This window comes from Phaethon aethereus (genome assembly GCF_964289735.1).
Source record: "Phaethon aethereus genome assembly, chromosome: 5".
Taxonomy (NCBI): domain Eukaryota; kingdom Metazoa; phylum Chordata; class Aves; order Phaethontiformes; family Phaethontidae; genus Phaethon; species Phaethon aethereus.
In genome coordinates, this window is record NC_138579.1 from 40,183,371 (window position 1) to 40,205,309 (window position 21,939).

Sequence of the window (21,939 nt, forward strand, 5' to 3'; positions counted from 1 at the left end):
TCCCCGTGCATGAAAGGAAAAGACAATATATTACATGCAAATTACTACTTATGGATTACATACTCAGATGGACCTAGAGAAGAGATTTTTCTTCTTTTATGTGAAAGACGAGAAGGGTGGAAATAATTCATAAGATTATTATGAAAATGAAAAACATTGTATCCAGGCTGAAACTGCAGGGGGAATTTGATTACATATAGCATGTTTGTGTACATACACAGTGAGAGATAACTACCAAAACATAAAATGATCTTACTATTGGTAAAAGAGTAAAAAAATAGTAGTAATTTTAAGTACTTCAGATTGTTTTATGGCCTTTATTATGTCAGCCAATAGCCAAATAAGCAGAAAAAGGCTGTTTTAGATAAAGCAGAGAAAATTTGGATTATGAATCCTAGGACAATCTGAATGTAAATATATAGAACAACAAAAATTTAGAGGCATGCAGAAGCTGGACCATCACTTTCTACAGTGAAAGAAAAGTTTGCAATTAATAAAAAGTCATCTGAGAGTCTGATCAATGGAAAGCTGGTGGATAAAGTTTTCTTAAGACCTGAATTTTAATATTCAGTTCACCATTACTCATTCTTAAACATAAAAGAGGTTTCCTGGCAGGTCTAGTTACTCTTTAGTATCCAGTCATTTAATGCCAAATCAGTACCTCCACACATCGCTGCCTTTGGAGAACATGGAGGAGCGGATGACCTCAGGAGCCATCCAGGCATATGTCCCAGCTGCGCTCATTTTGGTAGTTTTATGCCATTCCCTGGCCAAGCCGAAATCCGTGATCTTCAATATCTTGTTGCTCAGATCTCCATTTTCCACCTTTTCGAGTATCAGTACTAGAGAAAAGGGAGGGAGGGGAATAAAAGGTATGCAGAGTAAAGCTAGTATTTATGCAAAAAAGATCCTTCTGGAGATCTCCCAAATTTCAAGATTCTCCCTGACTTTTAGTTACTCAAACATACCACACTCCATTAGAAGTTATTTCAAGCTGATCCCTTCATCTTGAGAAATGAACAGCTGTGTAGCAAATAACTTCAAATTTAACCAAAATACTAAGCCCCAAAGAACAAACAGATATTAACACAATTATTTAATATAGTGCCCAGTGTCATTCTGTATAATAATTCTCTGCTAAGAGGAAGTGAACCACTGTAACTTCTAGAAATCCAGATAAGGGAAGACATTTCCTAATTAATCCTCTCTCAGCAAGCCAGTAATAGCATCTTTTTCTTGAACTGCTTAGAGGACTTTTTTTTTTTAAATCCAGATACACACACAGGCTGGATACACCCTTCATGTAAGTGTGTTAGGAGTGGAAGCTCTACGTACACAGAATTTTTTTAAAAGTCACAATTGAAAAAAAAAGGATTGATGATCAGTAACAACATGCCCAATTCAAGACTTCATATAAACCACCATGTTACAGATTCCCTACCCATCATTATGAAACTATTTTTTTAGTTAAGCTGCCAAAGTTTCTACTACATTTCAGTGGCAAAGGAGTCTATGCCCAAGAACTTTAAAAAACTTTGAGGCAGAACTCAAGAACGTTTTGGTATAAGGCACATATTCCTCTTTACCCAGAAACTGTACTGTCACACCAGTGTGAAGTGAGTGTAAATCAGAGGCCAGAAGTATCTACTCTGCTTTAGCAGAGCCCGATTACTCTCTTTCTTTATCTTAATGCAGAGTGACCACACAAGTTGCACCAGCAATGTAACATCAAGCAACAAAATATAACAGGCCACTAAATTTCCATAACTCACATAGCCATAAGCCTGTGAAATGATTTTCAGCCACTTTGTAAAGCACTGCAAAGAAAAAATAGCTTTCTTTGTAAATAAAATATATATTTTATTAAATATAGAAAAGAAAAAAAATATATATTATCATTAGTCCAATGGCTTCACAGCAAAAGGCATCAAGCCACTAATACACCACCATTATGCAACTCCTCTGTTTTTAATGTCATTACAGATACAGGTTCTTAGAAAATAAGAGGTGTTTTTTTCCCTCTCCATACCTGTGTGTGTGAATTGCAAAAAAAACTCTCCCAAAACCAAACCACCAAACCCCACAACCAATCATGGAGCATAACAGAACCTATAAAAGGCAAAAGCATTAAAAAAGTTACAGTACATCAAAAAAATAATCTTCAGGACCATTTTTAGCAGTCCATGAAAAGACTCAAGTATCAACCGTCAAGCTAACACAGATTTTTTGGTGGAAAAAAAAATATTAAAAAAATCTTCCGTTCTTATACTTCCCTCCAATAACCAAAATGAGATTTCCCATGAAATAAAAGCCAAAAGTATTATGCAGAAGGGTTCAACTAACAAGTAATACACATCTAAATGTTAAAAATCTGCATTTACTTTTATTAAACAGTCTGCTCTCTGAATATTAAAAAAATCAGCTACTCTTTCTACAAGGCTTCAGAATTCACAAAATACTACTTCATTAAAGATTTTCGTGGTCCAACTCAAGTTGTGAATGAACTGGACTTATGGTTAAGCTTTTGGTTCTTGCTTCTTTTGCAAAATGCCGTTCTAACATTACTGAATGCTCCATTTTCCTAACTGCAGAGGAAGGATGAGTTTGAGGCTTAGAGTTACTATTCCCTTCATTTGGGCAAAAGTATATGTATTTTTAGATCCACACTTCAGCATAGAACAGAACCACCACAAGAAACAATGGTACAGAAGAAGGCTTCCTTTGTGCCTGTTCTTCTAGTAAGCCTAATTTTTTTTCCCTTCTTTCTAGCAGCTGAAGAACTGCTAAGAGAAATTCCTGACAAGTCATTCATTGCTTGGAAGAGTGAAAAACTTCCTAGAATATATGTACCAAGTTTCTTCTATCTAGCATGTACCCACTCTACCTAAAGAGCTGGCAGAATAATAAAATCTAATTCTAAATTTAAATACAGTAATATATAGATATACATTGAAGTTCTAAAGTTAAAGTAAAACTTTGAAATAAGAAAGCATGTGTTTGGTTTGGGTTTTTTTGCTTGCCCCCATAAGCACAATGAGCAACAAGCAAATTTCTTCACAAGGTAGGTCCTACTCTCTCTGAATGAGCTCAACAGCAGGACAGAGAGCCAGATATCACAGTTGGGTTGTAGATACCTTCCTGGCAAGAGGTTATTTATATCTAATTACATTGATTTGTATTAAGTTCTAACAAAATAATTAGTACTTACACAGATCTTTTGTATCCATGAACTTGTTCTTTTGTCACATGTAGGCTAAGTGAGATAAATTACCATGACAAAAGACCACAGAGAAGGACAATGAAAGAGCTGGATTTATTGCAAATCCTTGATTCCTTAGTTACATCCTTAGGTCCCCTCCTATTTCCTTGTAATAACTGCTTGGGATAATAATCCTGGAACCCAATATTGTAAAAACTAATTTTAAGAATAATATCTCTCTCTAGCATCTGTTTCAGTTCTCCTTATCTTGGTCATTATCAACAGACTCACTTGTAACTGCTTGGAGTCTTCCTAGCCCATCTGTCAGATTTTCAAACTGAAAACCTGGACTCTCCCTCTTGCATTTGCTCAGATTTCAATGAAGAATCTTGTAAATGGGTGAAATATTAATTCCTTTCAGTTTCCTCCTTAAGAATCTCTTTTAGGAAGAACAGAAGCCAGGTTGCTAGGACACTGCAAATGCATTTTACTCATGCTAATCAACATGGTCTCCTTTGCTTGTGAGCTTTATCTACAACCAGTTATTGCCTCTTTTTTAACACTTTTGAGTGCAAGTTCTCTTCTGCAAGTACTATTTCTTCTGTATTGTGGTAGACTAATACAAATGCAGAACATAAATAAGCAACATACTTCCTACACTTACAGGGTTAACATACCTTTCCATCTTTGAATAGATTGGATCACTCAGGACAGAGCTAAGTGGCCAGATGATCCGCCTAGCAAAAAAAAAAAAATTCAGACACAAAAATACTCCTCCTACCAAGGGAGTAGATCATCTCATTCTGGTCTGTTGATTTAAAAGGTCTGCATGAGATAAAGTTAAAAAAAGGTAGAAAATTGAATTTAAATTTTTTCACATTCCCCAGCCTTAAAAAGAGAAATTGTTTGGCAGCAAAGATATTGGGCCTAGTTTTCAGGCAACCAGGGAAGAACAAGAGCTGAATCAGCAGGAATGTTGCAGAATGTGTGTCAGTGTGGTGGATCACTTGTTTCCCAGTGCCAGCAGGGCCCATGCAAGAAGTCTCTTCCTGTGCGCATGCACAGAGCCAAACAGGTTGTAGATGAAGGTATGCTATGTACTACTGCTCCTAACAACTCAAAAACATCTTCTTCCTCTGTAGTATGGGCTAAAAAATTATCTTAGCATGAGTAGGAGCCAACTGGCAGTGTGCAAAAGGGACTGGTGAAGCAAACAAGGTATTACAAGCACATTAGACAGCTTTGAAGATCCAACTGCTCCAGCAAATCACCAATACCATGTTCTTTGCATACTGCAATTGCAAAGCAAAGCATGATGGCTTAAACTAGCATTAAAAATTGTTCGCAACTTTAGGTGAAGTGTATCATGAACATGTGTGCTTACAGGAGTAATAATCCAGAAGTGCTCACATATGTTTTCATATATCCTGAAAGACTTGGAACTTGTCCTCTGGAAAATAAACATTTGACAATGAGAAATTCATTACAGTTCAGATGAATTCTGTCCAGCGAGACAGCTCTTCCATATCTCAAGATGTCCCAGCTGAGATAACAAGAAGGTAATATGATCCAAACAGGCCTTGATATCTTGTAGCAAGACCTTCCCTGGATCAGACAGTCATCCAGATACAGGTATATATGATTTAGACATCTGACTTCAACTACTAAGAATTTATTAAGAACTTTACTATCACAAGGACTCTCAAGAATCATTACTGGTAATGATTTGACTCCACTGTTTAATTTCTTGAGACCCAGGCAGACTCCAAGTGCTGAAAGACAATAGTCAATCGAGACACATTAGGTCTGAGCTTAGAGAGATATAAAGGTAGAAAATAAACACTGGGCCTCCTCTTATCTAGGTTATGATGAAGACAAGTCTTTCTCTTCGAAATGAAAATGTATACTGAAGTTCCTCTATATTCTTTGAGACCATCTTTGGTGCCTTGTAAGAAGCATCTAGGATATTTTTCATACAAGACTCTTGTGAGAAAGTTTCCTGAAGTACAGAGAAAGTAGGCACCATATAAACAAAGGGATGGTTTAGGTCACCAAAGGCAATAAGCCAACACTTACTGGTTTGATGATGCGACAGACTAACTGGTAGAATAGTATAAGGCAGAATTCAAAGACCATTTGACAAGACAGTCTGGTGCAGTCCTAAGTCATACTGCCTGACATTACAGCAAGTAAAAGAACTGTGTATTGCCAGAGATGAGAAAACTTGTCATTGTTATATTTTCAATACTTTTTAAATACAGGTTTCTGTATGTATTCTATGTGATGCTTTGGCTCCTGCTCAGGACAAAATAAGTTGCAGTAACAAACCAGAAAGGCAGCACTGCGTGGCTTGCTTTCACCACTAGCTTTACAGCATTTTCAGTTGTCTCCAAGTAATGCAGAGCTATAGGTGGCAGTTGGTAACCTACTCTCTGAAGATTTACGATAGCCTATGCTTGGGACTTTGGTACTTCACAGACAATTACCATCATGGTCACAGTACTAACTGCACCACCCAGACCTGTAAGACCATCACAGCTACTAAACAAGCTTTCTTAATTGTGTTCTTTAATTTGTCTTTGTTGCCATGAAAAAACTCAGCAGTTAAGATCCATATTATCAGAGAAGCATCCTTAGTCAACAAGTCCTGGCATTTACCCCTTCAGAATCACAGTAATGTGGAAGAGTATAATTTCTACAAAAAGAAGTCCAGTTGCTTAAGATATGGTTTGATTTAGTTGGTTTGACTATTGAAGCAATAGTTAATAGGCCAGAGCCAAAGCAGGCTGATAAAGTTTACAATGAGCATCTTCAGTAAATTTGCAGATCATTGAATGCTGCCCATTAACCAGACCTTTCACCAGGTCTAATACTCTTCAGTTAATAGGCAACACCAGATGCTGAAACAGAGGTGTCATTAGAGACTTTCATGATAGAACTAGAGTTTCTCATTCCAGTCTCAATCTGCACAGAGTGATGGGGAGTTAACTCAGTTAACACCATTTACAGATGGTGCCTTAGTTTGTAAGACAGGGAAAGAACTGATGATGTACCCACAATCCCCTTCTTGTTTGTGATTTGAGCTAGCAGCTTTTCTAGCAGAATTGGAAGTGACGGAAATCAACTTCTTGAGGTCAGGTGAAGCCAGTTTACTTTCTCCAGTTTAAGTATCATCCTTATGTGTATTAACAGCTAGCATGCTTTTGACAGAATCCAATGTCAGTCTTACTGAAACTAATCAAGTCTTTAGAAGTACACAGATCCCTGTCATAACAGATCCCAAAGGGGATGATTATCAGTTTCATGAGTCACAGTTGTGTATCAGGTTTGTAATGAGGGTTTTTTTCTAGAGGGCCAACTCAGATCTTTTTTTTGTTTTCAGTATAAATCTTTGTTTAAACAGACCTCACAGAAACAGACCCACTGAAGTGTGACTGACACAATGGTATCTGACAGAGTCATCTCCTCCTCCTGCTCCACCCCATTCACATTATTGTGCTTTACCAGAAAGACAAAAACATCTGCCTTAGTATTCAAAGCAATAGGAAAAGTAAGTTGGCTAAGAATTCTAAGATACCATTACATCCTTCAGCCTTCATGTAATTGCTACTACTGGATCTTCAGTTCTGTCTCAGCAAGCATCTCTGTAATGACTTGTGATGACATGTGGCACTAGATAGTGCAGGATTATTTAATAGAAGGATGGAGTTAAGGTTGCTGTTGGTCTAATTGACCTTTAAGGATGGTTCCAAAGGTGGATCTTCATGTTCGAAAATTTAACTTCCACCAGCAACTCATGAACTTTCAGTAGCATGTTTAGGATTAGGACTATATGTATCTAGGACTATTTTACATCCTTTCAGAAGAAGAAATCATTGTAGTGAAGAAACCGAGACAGGCAGCTTTAAAATTTTGTTACTGTGGACATCCTGTACTAGTACCCAAAACCACTGGCTAGTTCTAAGTAGGCAAAACAAAGGATCAAATGAATTCTAAAGGAATACAGACTGGAGTTAAAAAAAACCAAACAGATTAAATGGTAGCCAAGTTTCAACTCCACCATAAACTGTAAGATAAAACTACAGAAGGGCTGCCCTGGAGGCAAGTGATAAACATTTCTATAAAGATGAAACTCTGTCTTGCATGCATGAAATAGATGCACATGTATCACATCCTCACAATTCAAAGACCAATTTCTTCCCCTTCCACTCCTCCATCCTGATGGATCATTACAGTGAAATGGATGAAACAAACTCGCAGCGTCTCAGAAGGCAGCCTTCCCAGGCTCCCAATACTGCTAGAAAAGACAAAGCCTCTTCAGAAGGGGATTCCAAGCATAATGCTGACATACACACTCCAAATTACTCTCTACAGGAGCCTCCCTTGACTAGAGGCATAACTGCGCTAAGTGCCCAAACTCAAATCACATGATTCTCCATGGTCTGGTCTAAGTAAGCGATTTCAATTACAGAAGTTCCCCAACACACCAGATGTTATACAGCCATCTAGTGAAAACCAATTTACTCATAGTTCCAAGATTATCTCAGTGTTCTGAACTTTTTTTAAATTAAATTTTCAGAAATACATTGTTCTATTAATAGGACTAGTACTAGTTAATGTACTAGTACTGTTAACTACTACTGTTAAATCAGTCTTAAATAAAACTGTCCCTTCACCCACAAAGGCAGCTGGTGGTCATAATTCATTGCATCTTGCACCACTCAACTTAATGATCATTGAATCAATTGAAAAGTCAATGGTGAACATCTTTGTCCAACACACAAAGCCTTACTGCAAGGAGGACCTCATTTCCAGATACTAAACAGCTGTATTTTCATTATTTATGCATCTACCAGAAAGACATGAGATCAGATACACAAATACACCGTGACAAGGTAAAAATAGGGGTATAAAGCTGTACACCCTTTGATCTACTCATACCTACACTGTAAGAAAGCCTTAAGAGGGTTGGGTAAACCACATCTAATATGTCAGTATCATTCCTGCTTCTTAGCCATTGCAGTAAGAAGTTTAAAAGCGCTGAGCAAACTTTGTTTTGGAAATATTCTTAACTTTATTATAGGATTCCAATGCAAATAACTGCATTGTTGATATATTTTTCATTCTGCTTCACCCAACTTATTTCTATTACAACATGTTTTTTTTCTCTTTCCAACTATGCTAGAAACACTAATTGGTGTGGATCTCTCTTCTTCTGCCAGAATATACACATTTCTATCCCTTTCCTTTAATTTTCTTCTCAAACCCATCTACTCTTCTTCCAAACACTCTCTTCTACCCTACATAAACAGATAAACCATCTGCACTGAATCTTTCAATCCAATCAGTAAAACAAACATGATCAAGCTTTACCTAGGTTCTAAGTTGCTCACTTTATAAAACCTCAGTAATACACATCCTGTTTTTCAGCCAGCACCATACTACCTCCAGTATGCATGAAGAAGTAGTTTAAAGAGGTAGATTACTTTCAAAGAAGGAAAGTTTTCACAGGGGAAATTAAGAAAATATTTTGGGCAACAAAATTAACAGCTGCTGTTTTAATCCTCTGTTCTGCTCATATTACAGCAGCAGAGCCAGAAGACATGTTACAACCTCCTCTCACAAACACAAATTTCCCCTGCAAGGCAGTTACACCATCAAATTTTTTGCTTGTTTCTTCTGGGAGGGTTATTTTTAGTTTTCAGGTACACTTTTGGACAGTTAGGATAGCATTCTTAGGGGGGCCAAAGTAGTGGGAAAGAGCAAGTAGGGAAAAAATAAACACTTTAACCCATGCTGATCCAGTTGCTAATAAGATCAAAGAACTGGTAGGAAGTCACTCCTCATTCCATCTTGCTGCCAAAATTAAGTGACGAGGCAGCAAAATACGGTCATATAATTGCTTTTTCCTGGTTTCTCAGCCTAGAAATAGGATTAGGTTTATTTGTATAGTGTAGTACTGAACAGAATACTCCTTTGCCTTGCTTGTGTTAAAAGCTGACTCATCACTTCAGAAGCAGAACAACATTCAGGGAGGAACTACTACAGCGTGATCACCCACAGCAAAAATAGCACATTTTTGTATATGAAGATAGAGGAAAAGGGCTGCTGTCTACTGCACAAAATAGTATGAACAACCAGGCATACCAAAATTTTCTGATTGTACTGGATTTAGCCTCTTCAACTACTCTGCTGTTGTATTTTCAATTGATTTAGCACACAGTATACCAAGAAAATGAAGAACTTCCTGACTTGAGGCAAAAAATTGATGACGCCAGAATACCAAGGAAAGCAATATTATGTTTCAATGCCACCACAACAGTTCACCACCAAACTGCCCATCGCCCCCATATTTCAAGACAACAGCTCTATCAGCGACTTCATGCTCCCCTTCTCAGTCCAGAGTGTGTGTGCGTGTTAAGAAAACAGGAAAGAAACTGGAAAAAAAACCTGAAGACAGTCTCTTGTATGGTCCAGCTTACAATTCATGCCAAGTCATTCACCTGTGTATGATGCTACTCAGCAAGCCTGGCACACAAAACCAGAAATCTATTAGCTAATGAACATCAAACCTGATGGAAATGGTTACAATAATTAAGTGAAGGGAGAAATAAAAGAGAGGGACTGAGTGCAATAAGAACTGGAAGCATACAGGAAGAAATATGGAAGGGAGTGGACTAGAAGACAAGGATCCCCACTACAGGGGAAAAAAAAGCTGGATTTGTTATCTACAGTACACCAGGATATATCTCAGACTTGACAGATGATTACTGGCTTCACATTAAACTTCCACATAACTTTTCCCCAATTGAGATAATACAGTCAGTATTTCAGTGACAGAATACCTGCCATTCTTTTATTTAAATACTATAGTTCTAGACAGATCATGAAACAACAGGGCTACTACCTAGTGATAAAACAACATTAACTCATGTGTTCTATTGTTATATTTTTCAGGACATGGTTTAGGGGACATGGTGGTTCTGGATTAATGGTTGGACTTGATGATCTTAAAGGTCCTTTCCAACCTAGTGATTCTGTGATTCTGTGATTTTGAAGCTTTATCAATTCTTCATAGAGATGCCTACCATTAACAGTGTTTCTAGCATGCTAAGGTAGATAGTGGTGCTTTGAAACAGGTTGGGAGAACAATCTGAAGAATCAGAAGCTTGTTTGCCAGAAACCTAAGAAAAATCTGAATTTGAAGGTACTTAAAGTTAGTATAAGCTTAAAGGGAGCTCCCGGACTTAGAGACAGAGTGGTGGTGGGGGTCCCAGGTGAGGCTCTGACTGCAAACTACCAGACAGACACAGCAACTTGATGATGTAGAGTTGAGAAGGCCTGAAAAACCTAAAGGTGGTGGAAATATCTGAATACCTGTAAGTGATAGTGCCCTCCAATAGTTCTGTTTCAGTCTTCATCAATGTTAGCACGGCTTTGGGTGAAATGTTTAGGAAAAACTCCAGCAAAAGGATTTAGCCTGCAAGCACATCCCACTCACTCCCATCCCCAAGAGCCCCTTCCTTATTTTGTGCTGTACTCTGTCTCCTTAGAGCCACACCAGCTGGCTACTGATGTCCAAGATACTATACTGATAGTCCAAGAGCTAGATGGCAGCAACAGCAATGGGTGGATGAGAGTGACAAGAGGAAGGACTATAAATAGGATAAATATGTCTTCTTTGTTGTTTTATTTGTTGTAGAAACATTTAATTCTAATATTTAAACCATTAAGTAGCCATCCAACTACCTGCATAGACTTCATGAAGTTTCCTCCCCAGTCTCCCACATTCTTTATCTGGACTCTCAACTAGATTTCCCTTTCAGTCCCAATGCTTCACCATATCTATTCTTATTCTGTTAGATTAAAGAGAAGTGAGAAGACCACTACTTAAGACCTCAAAGCCTGAAAAATGGCAAAGGAACTCAAACTCACATGGAATGACACGAAGTTATATTTTCTTTGCCAGAATAATACCGTGCATATTTGCTGCAGTTAGGTGTTTTTGCAGGTCACTCCAGAGCAACTCAACTACCTATAGATACAACAGCCTAGTAACCAGACTTACTTTCCCATAGGCCTTTGCTCATCCATTACTGCACGATCACCATTTTCAACAGCAGTAAGGTCAACAAGCAGCTACAAAGAGGAGAACTAATGCTTACCCTGTCATAGCTGGAGTGTGAAAGACCATTGCTGCAGTTGAGTACTCACTGTGGATGGGAATACTGGACACATTTTATTTCTTTTTTCCATCCTGCAAACAGAACAGCTTACTGTGGTTTCACTTTCCAAAATGCAAAATGGCAAAAGTTTTGTCAGATACGGGATAAGCATCAGCCTATCCAGTTCCTCCATTTAGATAATTCAAGTGCTATAAAGAGATGTATCAGATACCAAGTCCATCAAATCCCAGGTGAAAGAACAGAGTAAAACCTTTACAGAAACCAATGCCTTTTCACTCCGAGATCCTTAAATGCAAAACATGAGCAGGGCTTCAGTTCTAAAAGCTGCAAGTCTTTTCCATAATAGGGTTTAAGAGCAATCCAGACCTGTATGAAGAGGTACTACCATTAAACTTCTCCCTATCAGCAATACAGCAGAAGTTTCAAGTGCAAGAGTTGAAGGAAATAGAGAATATTTCCATTTCCAAACAATTCCAAATTTATCAAAAAATTGCTTTGTACAAGTTTCAGAAGTCAGCTAAAAGCTTACTGAAGCTGAAGGTATGCCAGAGAGGAAAAAAGTCTGATTAATATCACAGGATCCAGACTCTCCCACCCACGGCAGAACATGTCCAAAGCCGAGCCAATCTGTTACAGGAAACCTTGTCTTGAACAAAGAATCTCCTCACTCAACCCCATATGTTTTCTAAGGGATTGTTTTTCAGACCAGAGAAAAGTTATCTGAGCTAGGACAGCTCTGAAGGCACCTTCTGAGAACTTCTACTCCTAGCCAGAGGGTCCATGAACACTAAAATATTAATACTACACTTAAATTTGAATTTCTTCCCTGACACACACACCCTGGAATGTCACAACTGGGACAGCCAACTTCAGTTTATAGTATTTTTTTGTACTCATCTGCCCACAAACTAGATATAACCTTTGCTGTGTCCAAATCCTTTTGACTGCTTTCTAGATTTATTTCCAGTCCAAATGCTTTCAACTACTGGGAGGCAGTTAAATACATGCAAATGTGGATTTATTTTTTTAAATGGAGACTAACTCAGAAAAATAAGATAAGCATCTTTCACTTCTTGCGTGGGCCAATTATTACATTTTATACTTGCCTTTATCTGAAAAATGAATAAAAACTTCCACTGTACTCTCAAGAAACACAATGCATTCTAAAGTCTTCAGTGTTCTTATTTAGAAGGAACTACAGTAATAGCAAATATTAATCATAGTCCTATAGTTTTTGAACAGTCCTTATTTGAAGGAGAAAAGCATCCACAGATCAAGCAAAATGCTCTTGCATAAAAGATGGCTTCACTAAACTTACTATGATTGTTCCAATCCCATTTTCCCCTCCCATGAATAAGCAAAACTTCCCAAGATATATTTCACCTCAGTTGGTGGTGGTCGGAAATACTGGATGTTAGATAAAAAGATAGCCTTAACATATTGCTTCATGCTGCTGCATGTCTAAGAGTCATAGTCTCAGAGCCAGAAGCTAGCAAGTAAGTCTGCAGTTTGCCTAACAAGTCAAAAAAGCAGTGTTATTGCAAAGGGGACAAGGGACTGGGCTTGCCAGGTGTTCCTTTTTTTAATTATTAAGTCCTACTGGGAGTACACTGGCGTATTGCCTTGAGGACAGAACTACGCTTTTGGGAAAGTATTTTAAAAACTCGCTCCAAAATGAGACCTCATACTGTAGTGGTTTGCCAAAATCTAACTTGCAGTTTTAGCTCTAGCTTCCATAGTCAGCCTGCACAGCTTTGCTTCACAAGTATCCAGATAATAAGCAATCTGCTCTTGATCCTGCATTCAAAGTACTTAAAGTGATTAACGGATCTGCACATGGACGGAGTCCAGGCTTTCCGCATGCAGCCTTTACCTACCTTCTGTTGGGTACTCTGCCGTTCATTCCAGTGGGCCTGCATCTTTATTCTAATATTTGTTTGTGGTGCAGAAGGCTAAGTGCTGCATAAGATCCTGTAGAGCACAGAATTTAAGACTCACTCAGAATTTCACATCTTAGAAGGAAAAACAAAGAATACAAATACTGTCTCTAGTAATAAACAAATATTTTTTCTTTTATTACTAACCATCCAGCAACAACACATTTAAAAAAAATATACAACTTGGAAGCAAACGCTTTTTAATTATTAGGTACACATGAGGGTTCAGCAAATCCATAAAGCTGGCCAACTGTCCTCTTCTATCAACCTAGAGGAGGTGATGGATGTGACAGCACTGCAGTTCTTGGATTTTAAGCCTTGCAGTACAGTAACTCCAAAGAGCTAATGCATAGTGGGGGAAGGGATAGGAAAGGCCTCCAGAGCCACGATATTTTTAGAATCGATCCTTTCACCTAGCCAAGCTGAAAAAAGTCTTATCACTTTAGCTATCTGGTACAGAACACTTTGAATGCTCCTGGAGAACACTCAAGTGAGTTTCCTAGAAAAATGGAGCTGTTCAGCTCTGGTTTCAGACTAAATCCTACCATACTGCTTACATTGGAACAGCCTCCTAGCTCAGGCATGGATTATTGTACTCTTCATAATCAGTTAAGTGCTCCAAGGAAAAATATAATTACATGTGTACCCACAGTGCTTTGCCAAATCCTATCAGTTTGAAAGCTTGCAACAAATCAAGAACTGTATTAGGCAACAACAAAAAAAGGGAAGAGTAGAACCACATAAATGACATTTGTTAATTGTCACTAAAGAGACTGTCTGAAAAGAGATTTAATAATAATGCTGGTTCAGTGAGAGCCATTTCCAAGCAAATAGAAACATGAAATTCATGATGAAAGAAGTAGCACAGAACTGTTTTGCTTTGGCTTCAATTAAGACATCTCCATGAAACAATCAATAACACCAAGTACTATTCATTCCTGGAATAGGTTGGTACTCCACAATCTAGAAGGTAAGGAAGACACAGAAACTTCACAGGCAGCAGCACAAACCACTCCAGAAGCTGTTTTTTGGTGATTTGTTTGTGGTTTGTTTTTTTAAAAAAAAATCAGATTTAATTTAAAAAAAAATAAGAACAGGAAGAGAGGTGTATTTCCATTCATTGGAACAGATGTTAAAAGGCTCTGAGATGCACAAACACCAAGCTACAGCTGACAGTGAAATTCAGACTTTCTTGAACACTGCAGTTTTATTTTAAGCTGAGCAGAACAAGTTGCCAGCTGCTAAGAGGGTAGTCCTGTACTCTTGCACATGAAAGTCCAGGCAAGAAAACAGTTCATGCAGTAAAGCTATCAGAAAGCTGTTCACTTTTCGATGTGTTAGATTTCTGTTAGTTTTCTGACCCAGCTTACTCTGTGATCAAAGAGTATAAGTGACTACACAGTACCTGATGAAGCATTAGTAATATCCCCCAGTTACCAGATGACCAGAATCACATCAAAGCCGCACACTGTGTGACTGATTACATCAAACAAGAAAAAACAAATCAATAACTCCAACAGCAAGATTGACAACACTTCAACAAGCAGAATTAGGCATATCGAGTTCTATTGATCAAAGTTATGAGATTTTTCTTGTTTTCAAGATCCTTGAACAATGCAAAGTCAAAAGCAACTACAGACTATTCTCTCTAACATCTCTTCCTAGGTCTATACTCAAAGAGAAGAATAGGAACTCCTGTAGCACTTCTGTGGCAGGGGGACCACATGGCCTGACATGCCACTGCCCTTACACATACCACCTTTACATCAATTATCCATACTAGCACTTTGTAATACCCCAAGAACCCCCCTAGAAATCCCCAATTTAAGCACAGCGATTGTTGTGATAACAAAATCTTAGTGGTAGAAATAGTTACTAGTAAATGGAGCTATTGGAACACTACCATTTGCAATACACCTAAACAGTAAGTCTATAAATCAGCAAGGTTGAAGCCATGCTCACATCTTAAATGAAGGTTTCCAGTTGTAATACAAACAGCAAATCTTAAGATTTCTCAACAGCCAAAGAAAATCCCAGAAGTCTGTTTGATGAAGCATCAGAGGAAGATGTCATACAGCTAACTAGGAGCTTGGCTTCTAGCTCTAAAAATGAATGCTGTACTAAAGTCCTGCATGAAAGGACATACAGGATTTCAGAGATAATTTGGAATCTATATGTGCATTAGACATTTGTTTTGGGATAGTATTTTTGTTCATAATAAAAACAGTGTTATAATAAATGCTTGAGTAATATAACAATGCTTTTAGAAAGCAGAGTCAAAGGGCTGTGTGTGGTAGTTAACACCACAGATAGGGTGTCTATCCTCCGGCTACTTCCTTCTGCCGAGAACCTTAAACGATGCTGCACCATGCTGCCAGTACTACCATAATGACTATTCTACAGGCTGGGACCCAAAGATTTACTATTACGCAAGTGAGTCCTCTGCTCCCTGATCTGAAGGAACACTGATGAAACCAAACAATGCAATTATAAATCCTCATACATTGTGATAGTTTCTCTTCTTAGCACATGAGGTTTTGCTATTTCTTTTTCATATCTGGAAAAGTTCAGGTCTGAGAAGGCTGAATTTACCTTACCATTAGTAGTTAGACAATTAAGCAGCAATTATCAGATACGCCAGTCAACTTTGGCAACCTTTTGGAAATCAAAGTCACACCAATCTAATTGAAACTATCCTAGAATCAGAAAGTAAACATGTACCAAAAAGCAGCTACTTAAAATCACGTGCTATATCTTGTATTCTTTCCAACAGCTTAAGGCTTTCCTTGTCTTGTCATAAGGGAATATGCACCATCTTCAAAATGGGATATTGCTTAAAAATTAAAGAATCATCTTAGGTGATGAATCATGACTTCAAAGAGCAAGACTGTGTTTAACTTCTGATGCTTCAAGAGTGAATTTGTTTGTTTCAGATATGTTGAAATTCTGAAAGGAATTGTTTGATAAGAAAAGCAAAAGTGAAGCTGCTGACAGAAATCTCTCAAAATTGAAATTAAGTTTGAGTAGGGAGCAACACCAAAAAAAAGTAGAGCTGAAAAAGTCATTCTAGCTTCCCAGAAATGCCACAACAAGGCTGTTCTCAGTCTTGACTTGCTACTTAGAAATTTCATAAAATCCCAGCTCTGTCACAGACGGTCAGACAGTGAATTCATGGGAGCGGCAGGCAGATGCTTAGGTACACATCAGGCATGACAGTGCCCAGGTCTGCTCATATCTGTTCTATGGTTCCATATGCACAATTTGGAGAAAGTGCTTAAGGTCATAAGTCTTGGTTATTTTTTTCTTAGGAGCAAAAAAAAAAAACCTGCAGAAAAAATATATGCAGTGGCACAAAGACATGAAAAGGATATTAGCTAGCTTTTTTAGATAGACAGGCACAATGTAACTCCTTAAAAATGCGAGGAACTCTTTCCATTCTTTTCTACAAAGATAAGGGATTCCATTTGTAAAATTGCCTTTTTGCTACTTGGTGTGGGCAGAAGAATACTAAAGTGTTCTTGTGGACAAACTTCTTCCACAAAGTCTTTCTATTTTTGACTTGCAATTGACAGTGAAGACATCAATTCATATTCAACTAAAAGAAACCATTTACAGGAAATTTATTTTCATTTTGGAACTCTCAGAAATCTGCTAAAACATACTGAAAATAAGACTACAATATGCAAGCATCTGTCAAAGCTCTAAGAGAGGAAAGTAGTTGCACCAATTTAGACAAGCTAAGGAAAAAGAAAAAACAAAGTAAACTGTCACTCTACTTCTGCGAATTCCCAATGTCTCAACAGCTTAAAAATAAGCATCACTTTCAAGTATAATTTACATCTGAACTAAACACATGAAATGAATTTTTTTTTTCATTCTGCTCAACAAAAAGTTGTAGTAATACTGGCATGAATTTCATCATCATATTACCACATGCAAAAAAAAAAAAAAAAAATCACAGTTATTTGGAAATTTTTTTAACCACAATACAAGTGACCAGGATATCTGCACAAAGGCTGATACTCTCGGGAGACAGAGAAATAAGCTGAGTAATCAGAACTAGGAGTTATGCACCATTAGCAATATCCTCTGGCATGTTCATAGAATCAGATCATAAAATCATAGAGTCTTTGGGTTGGAAAGGACCTTTAACTGTCATCTAGTCCAAACCCCCCGCAGTAAGCAGGGACATCTTCAGCTAGATCAGGTTGCCCAGAGCCCCATCCAACCTGACCGGGAATGTTTCCAGGGATGGGGCATCTACCACCTCTCCGGGCAACCGGTACCAGGGTTTCACCACCTTCATTGTGAAAAATTTCCTCCTTATATCTAGTCTGAATATGCCCTCTTGTAGTTTAAAACCATGACCCCTTGTCCTATCACTACAGGCCCTTCTAAAAAGTCTGTCCCCATCTTTCTTATAAGCCCCTTTAAGTACTGGAGGGCTGCAGTCAGGTCTCCCTGGAGCCTTCTTTTCTCCAGGCTGAACAACCCCAACTCTCTCAGCCTGTCCTCATAGGAGAGGTGTTCCATCCCTCTGATCATATTTGTGGCCCTCTCCTGGACCCACTCCAACAGGTCCATGTCTTTCCTGGATAACTGCTTAAGGGCAGAACCTGAAAAGTCATCTTTAATCACCGTTAGGAGTATATTCAGGTTGTTTGAAAGACTTGATTTCTACTGTACACACTTTTTAAATCTTATATATAAAAAAAAGAGGTTTACTGATTTTTGCTCCCTGAACTGAATCAGAGAACATCTGCATAAAATTAATCTCCCAGCTGGTACGTGTGTCCCACCCCAAAAATCTCACATTTTTATCACTTCCCTCTTACAGGGCAAAGGACCACCCAATAAAGGCCAGATCAATTATTCACCCAGTGTAAAGCATTCAGATGCCATTGACATAGTTTCACTAATTCTTTACATAAAGCATTACTCACACTCATTTAATTGCACTGACAAAGGAAATCCATTCTGATAGAAGGTACAACATTGGAGAGTTAGCCAGCAAATTACACTGAAGTAGCAAAAGCAGAAATAATAAAAGCAGAAATAATGCAGACTTCCAAACTGCTCTGCCAACACACTTTAAGCAGACCCTGGAAGAGTTCTCTGTGACACTGCCAGAGGAAAAAGTTTACATTAAATACTTTTCCTCCTCTGAAAAGACCAACAGAAGAGGGTCAATTATGAATGGATTGGGATGTGAATACTGCAACAAGGAATGAGATAACTAATCACATATTTATCACGACCAGTATGTAACATTCACATCCTGTTGTCCTTGGGTTGGATTTGAACTAGTTGCAAGGAATCCCTGCTTCTAACTTCTGCCCGTGCTTTAAAAAAAAGAAAAAAAGAACAAAGAACATTTTAAGTCCTAAGAGACCATGTGAAAGTCAGTTCTATTATCACCTTTATGAACACAAAAAGGCTTAACAACTGCATAAAATAAGCAAAGCTATAGCAGAGTTTGGAATTCTTTTCAAAGTTAGAACTTTGAATTTCAGGATACCACAAGCTTACCTTGGTGATCCGAAAAGTAGGACAGGTGAACACCTTCAAAGAAACAGAAGGGAAGAACTACTGACTTGACTGAATTAGAATTGTGGGGAATTATTTTGAGCTCTGTTCTTACCTCTTCCTTTGACCTTGGCCATGTCACTTTGCTGCTAATCTTCTGTGCCACTTTGTGGAACACAAACATGGTGACTTTTGCAAAGCACTTTGCTAACTGGCACAAACACCCTCAGCAAAATCTTTCAATGTAGTGCAAATAACAAACATACTTTGCTGAGCCAGTCAGAAAAAAAAAGCAAATATGTTTTTGCTAGTTCTCTACAGCATTAGTTAACTGGCATTTTTCCTATAGCAATGGTGGCATACCTAACATTGACAGACAAAATAGAAACAAACAGGACCAGGTTAATTATTTACAATACTTCACTAAAACCAAAAGAACTGCCCTTTTTGATCCTAAGTATTATATGCCAAGCACCTTGCTCTGCCCAGAAATGAGACTCAAATCACAGGTAAGAGATAGGAGAAAGGGAAACTCTTAAGAACTGTGCTAAACACAGTGATGTTGACTTCAGTCAGCACTCCTAGTTGCTTTTTTCTATAGCTCAGCATTTAGATTATTTAGGAGCCTTCACAGTGGGAGAGACCTACCACCAATTCCGTAACATATGCTCAGTGGAGCACCAACAGGCAGCTGAAGAGAGAAAGGTTAGCAATATCACCAGATGAAGAGAAGAAAAAGAAGCCAGGGAGGATTCTGACAGATTAGTAAGATTAATTTTCATATGGAATAAATTAAAACTCTTGAATAAAATGCCAAAAAAAGATAAGTATTTATCTCCTCACACAGCAGAACAAAATAGCTTACATGACTGATATGCGAGTTCGTAATGCCACTGGAACACTCACCTACCAGACTCACTGCCAACTGAACTGACACTCAGCAAAAGAATTTCAGAAAAATAAGTCACAGGTGTGCAATTTGTTCTGTAAAGATCTTTAGGTACTCATTTCCTGATAGCATCCCCAAAGCAATGAAACTGGCAGCCCTCAGAACCTCCAGGATTTACAATAAATATCTGCTTCAAACACACACAGTACTTAAAACATAAAGTTACGATAATGAAAAGGAAAAATGAAGAAAAAATGATGGAACAGGAAAAGTGCTCAACTTTTTGGTTAAAAGGAGGAAAATAGACAATTGGTTTGGAGAGTGCTTTTTGATGAGAATCTCAAGAAACACCTCCTGGAATCTTCAGACAATCCCCTGAAGTTCATTCCCTATACAAGACAAAGTTACCTCCCAAAGCAATCAAAACCTTATGTTCTTTACCATGCCATCAGAAACGTTGAGAACTATTCCAAGCATTGTTTCAGTACCTATTACTTGAGCCCACAAAGCTGCAATAGTTCAGATTAAAAAGGACTTTTTTCAATTCCTTATACATATATAATGGGGTAATATCTAAAACTTCTATTAAGGTGTCAACTTATTTTACTGTTCAAAAAGTAATGTGACCTTCTTAAAAGGTTCGTGAAGTACTGTCCTTATGCATTCTGTACCTGCCTAAATATAGGCAGATATCTGAAAGCAAGGCATTCTCTGATCTTCTTCTATACTAGTAGAAAATTGATTTTAAATAAGGCAGCTGTGTTCTTTCCCACTCCTCTATCTTGTTCCCTAACTCCCAGACTAACTCATCCTGCAGCTTCAGATGGATAGTGCAGGTCCCAGCTGGTGCTTGAAGGCAAGATGAGATGTATGAGAGTCACTATCTATTACTACATGTAGGAAGTACCAATGATCTACTGATCTATTGATCTACTGATCAATACAGCTGATGCTCCTATGACAGCTCTGCAGTACTTACAGATGTTTAGTACATGAAAGAAGTGTCTGCAAGAATCTTTTCCAAGTTCTTGCAAGTAGACGCTATTCATTCTCCAGAGACACATTACTGCCTATGAGTTGGTGGGTGGTAACTTGTGCAAAGAAAACGCTACAAACTTGTAATTCTACAGGCACAAACCTAACAACATAACCTGTTCTCAACTATCTGGAGTAATTGAGAAAACTAAGTACATCAGAAAACCACAGGAAACACAAGCCATATATATAAATCAGGATGCAACAACATACTTAGTCCACTAATCTTTACAAACTTGTGAAAAGCTCTCCATAGAAAACAGAACAGATAAATTTTCAAGATGCTTACTACATATAATGGAAAAAGGATTTCAGCAATGCAGTGACAGAGTATTCAGGAAAGACATGATTTGGGCAGTCTAAAGTTGTTTATCCTACAGATAGCCATGAGTTAAGTCTACCTGCATGTATAGGTAATACACATTTTTGGGGGAAAAACACAAGCAAAACCACAAACCAAACAAACAAACAAAAAAAAACAACAACAGAAAAGACCAACAGTCCCTCCCGCCAAAAAAAACCCTCCACCATTGTCATAATCTAATACTTATCCAATATTTGTACTTACTTTATAGATACACTCAAAAAAGAATATAGATTCTCAAATGTTTAAAATGGTATACATTTTTAAGAATGTCTGTTCCACCACACAGCACAGAATGAACAACTCTATATCGCCAAACTAAAGTAAACAGCAGTTGTAATATGTCAAGCCCAGACCTGAGGTTACTAATTCATCTTATTTCAAAACAATGAATTTTCCCTAAAATACCTGAAGTCCTTCCCTCCAGTAGCAGCTCCTATATTTATTTCGTTTCCCAAACATCTGCTTTCTGCAGACTTAGCTGGGCTATAATTTTCCTATACCCATCATTTCTGTACTAGATCTGATGGTATCTTTGGTCAAGACCACCATGTAAATTCTCTACCTCTCCCCTCCAAACATTGGAGGTTTTTGAATCTTTCCACAGGCATTCCCACTCATTCTTCCTCTTCTTTTGCAATTGCTTCCTCCTAAATGAGGAAAATTATAGTAATATATGTAGCAAAACCCTCAATTTCTCACTGACAATTTACAGTGGAGCACAATTACGTACTGCTGATTCACTGTGACAAGAGACTTTTACCCTTTCTGCTGACAGTACAGCTGTTTTCTAGCATCCATAT

The 21,939-nt window shown here is 37.9% G+C and overlaps 1 protein-coding gene across 1 annotated transcript in view; it reads right to left on the reverse strand.

The window, feature by feature from the left end:
- The window catches only part of MAP3K9 (mitogen-activated protein kinase kinase kinase 9), a gene marked incomplete at its 3' end in the record, with an annotated part of 54,122 nt that overhangs the window by 24,349 nt on the left and 7,834 nt on the right, over positions 1-21,939 (reverse strand). The window contains exon 3 of the mRNA XM_082000605.1: positions 662-842. Within this exon, the coding sequence (XP_081856731.1) occupies positions 662-842 (181 nt within the window). The remainder of the gene's footprint in view (positions 1-661; positions 843-21,939) is intronic.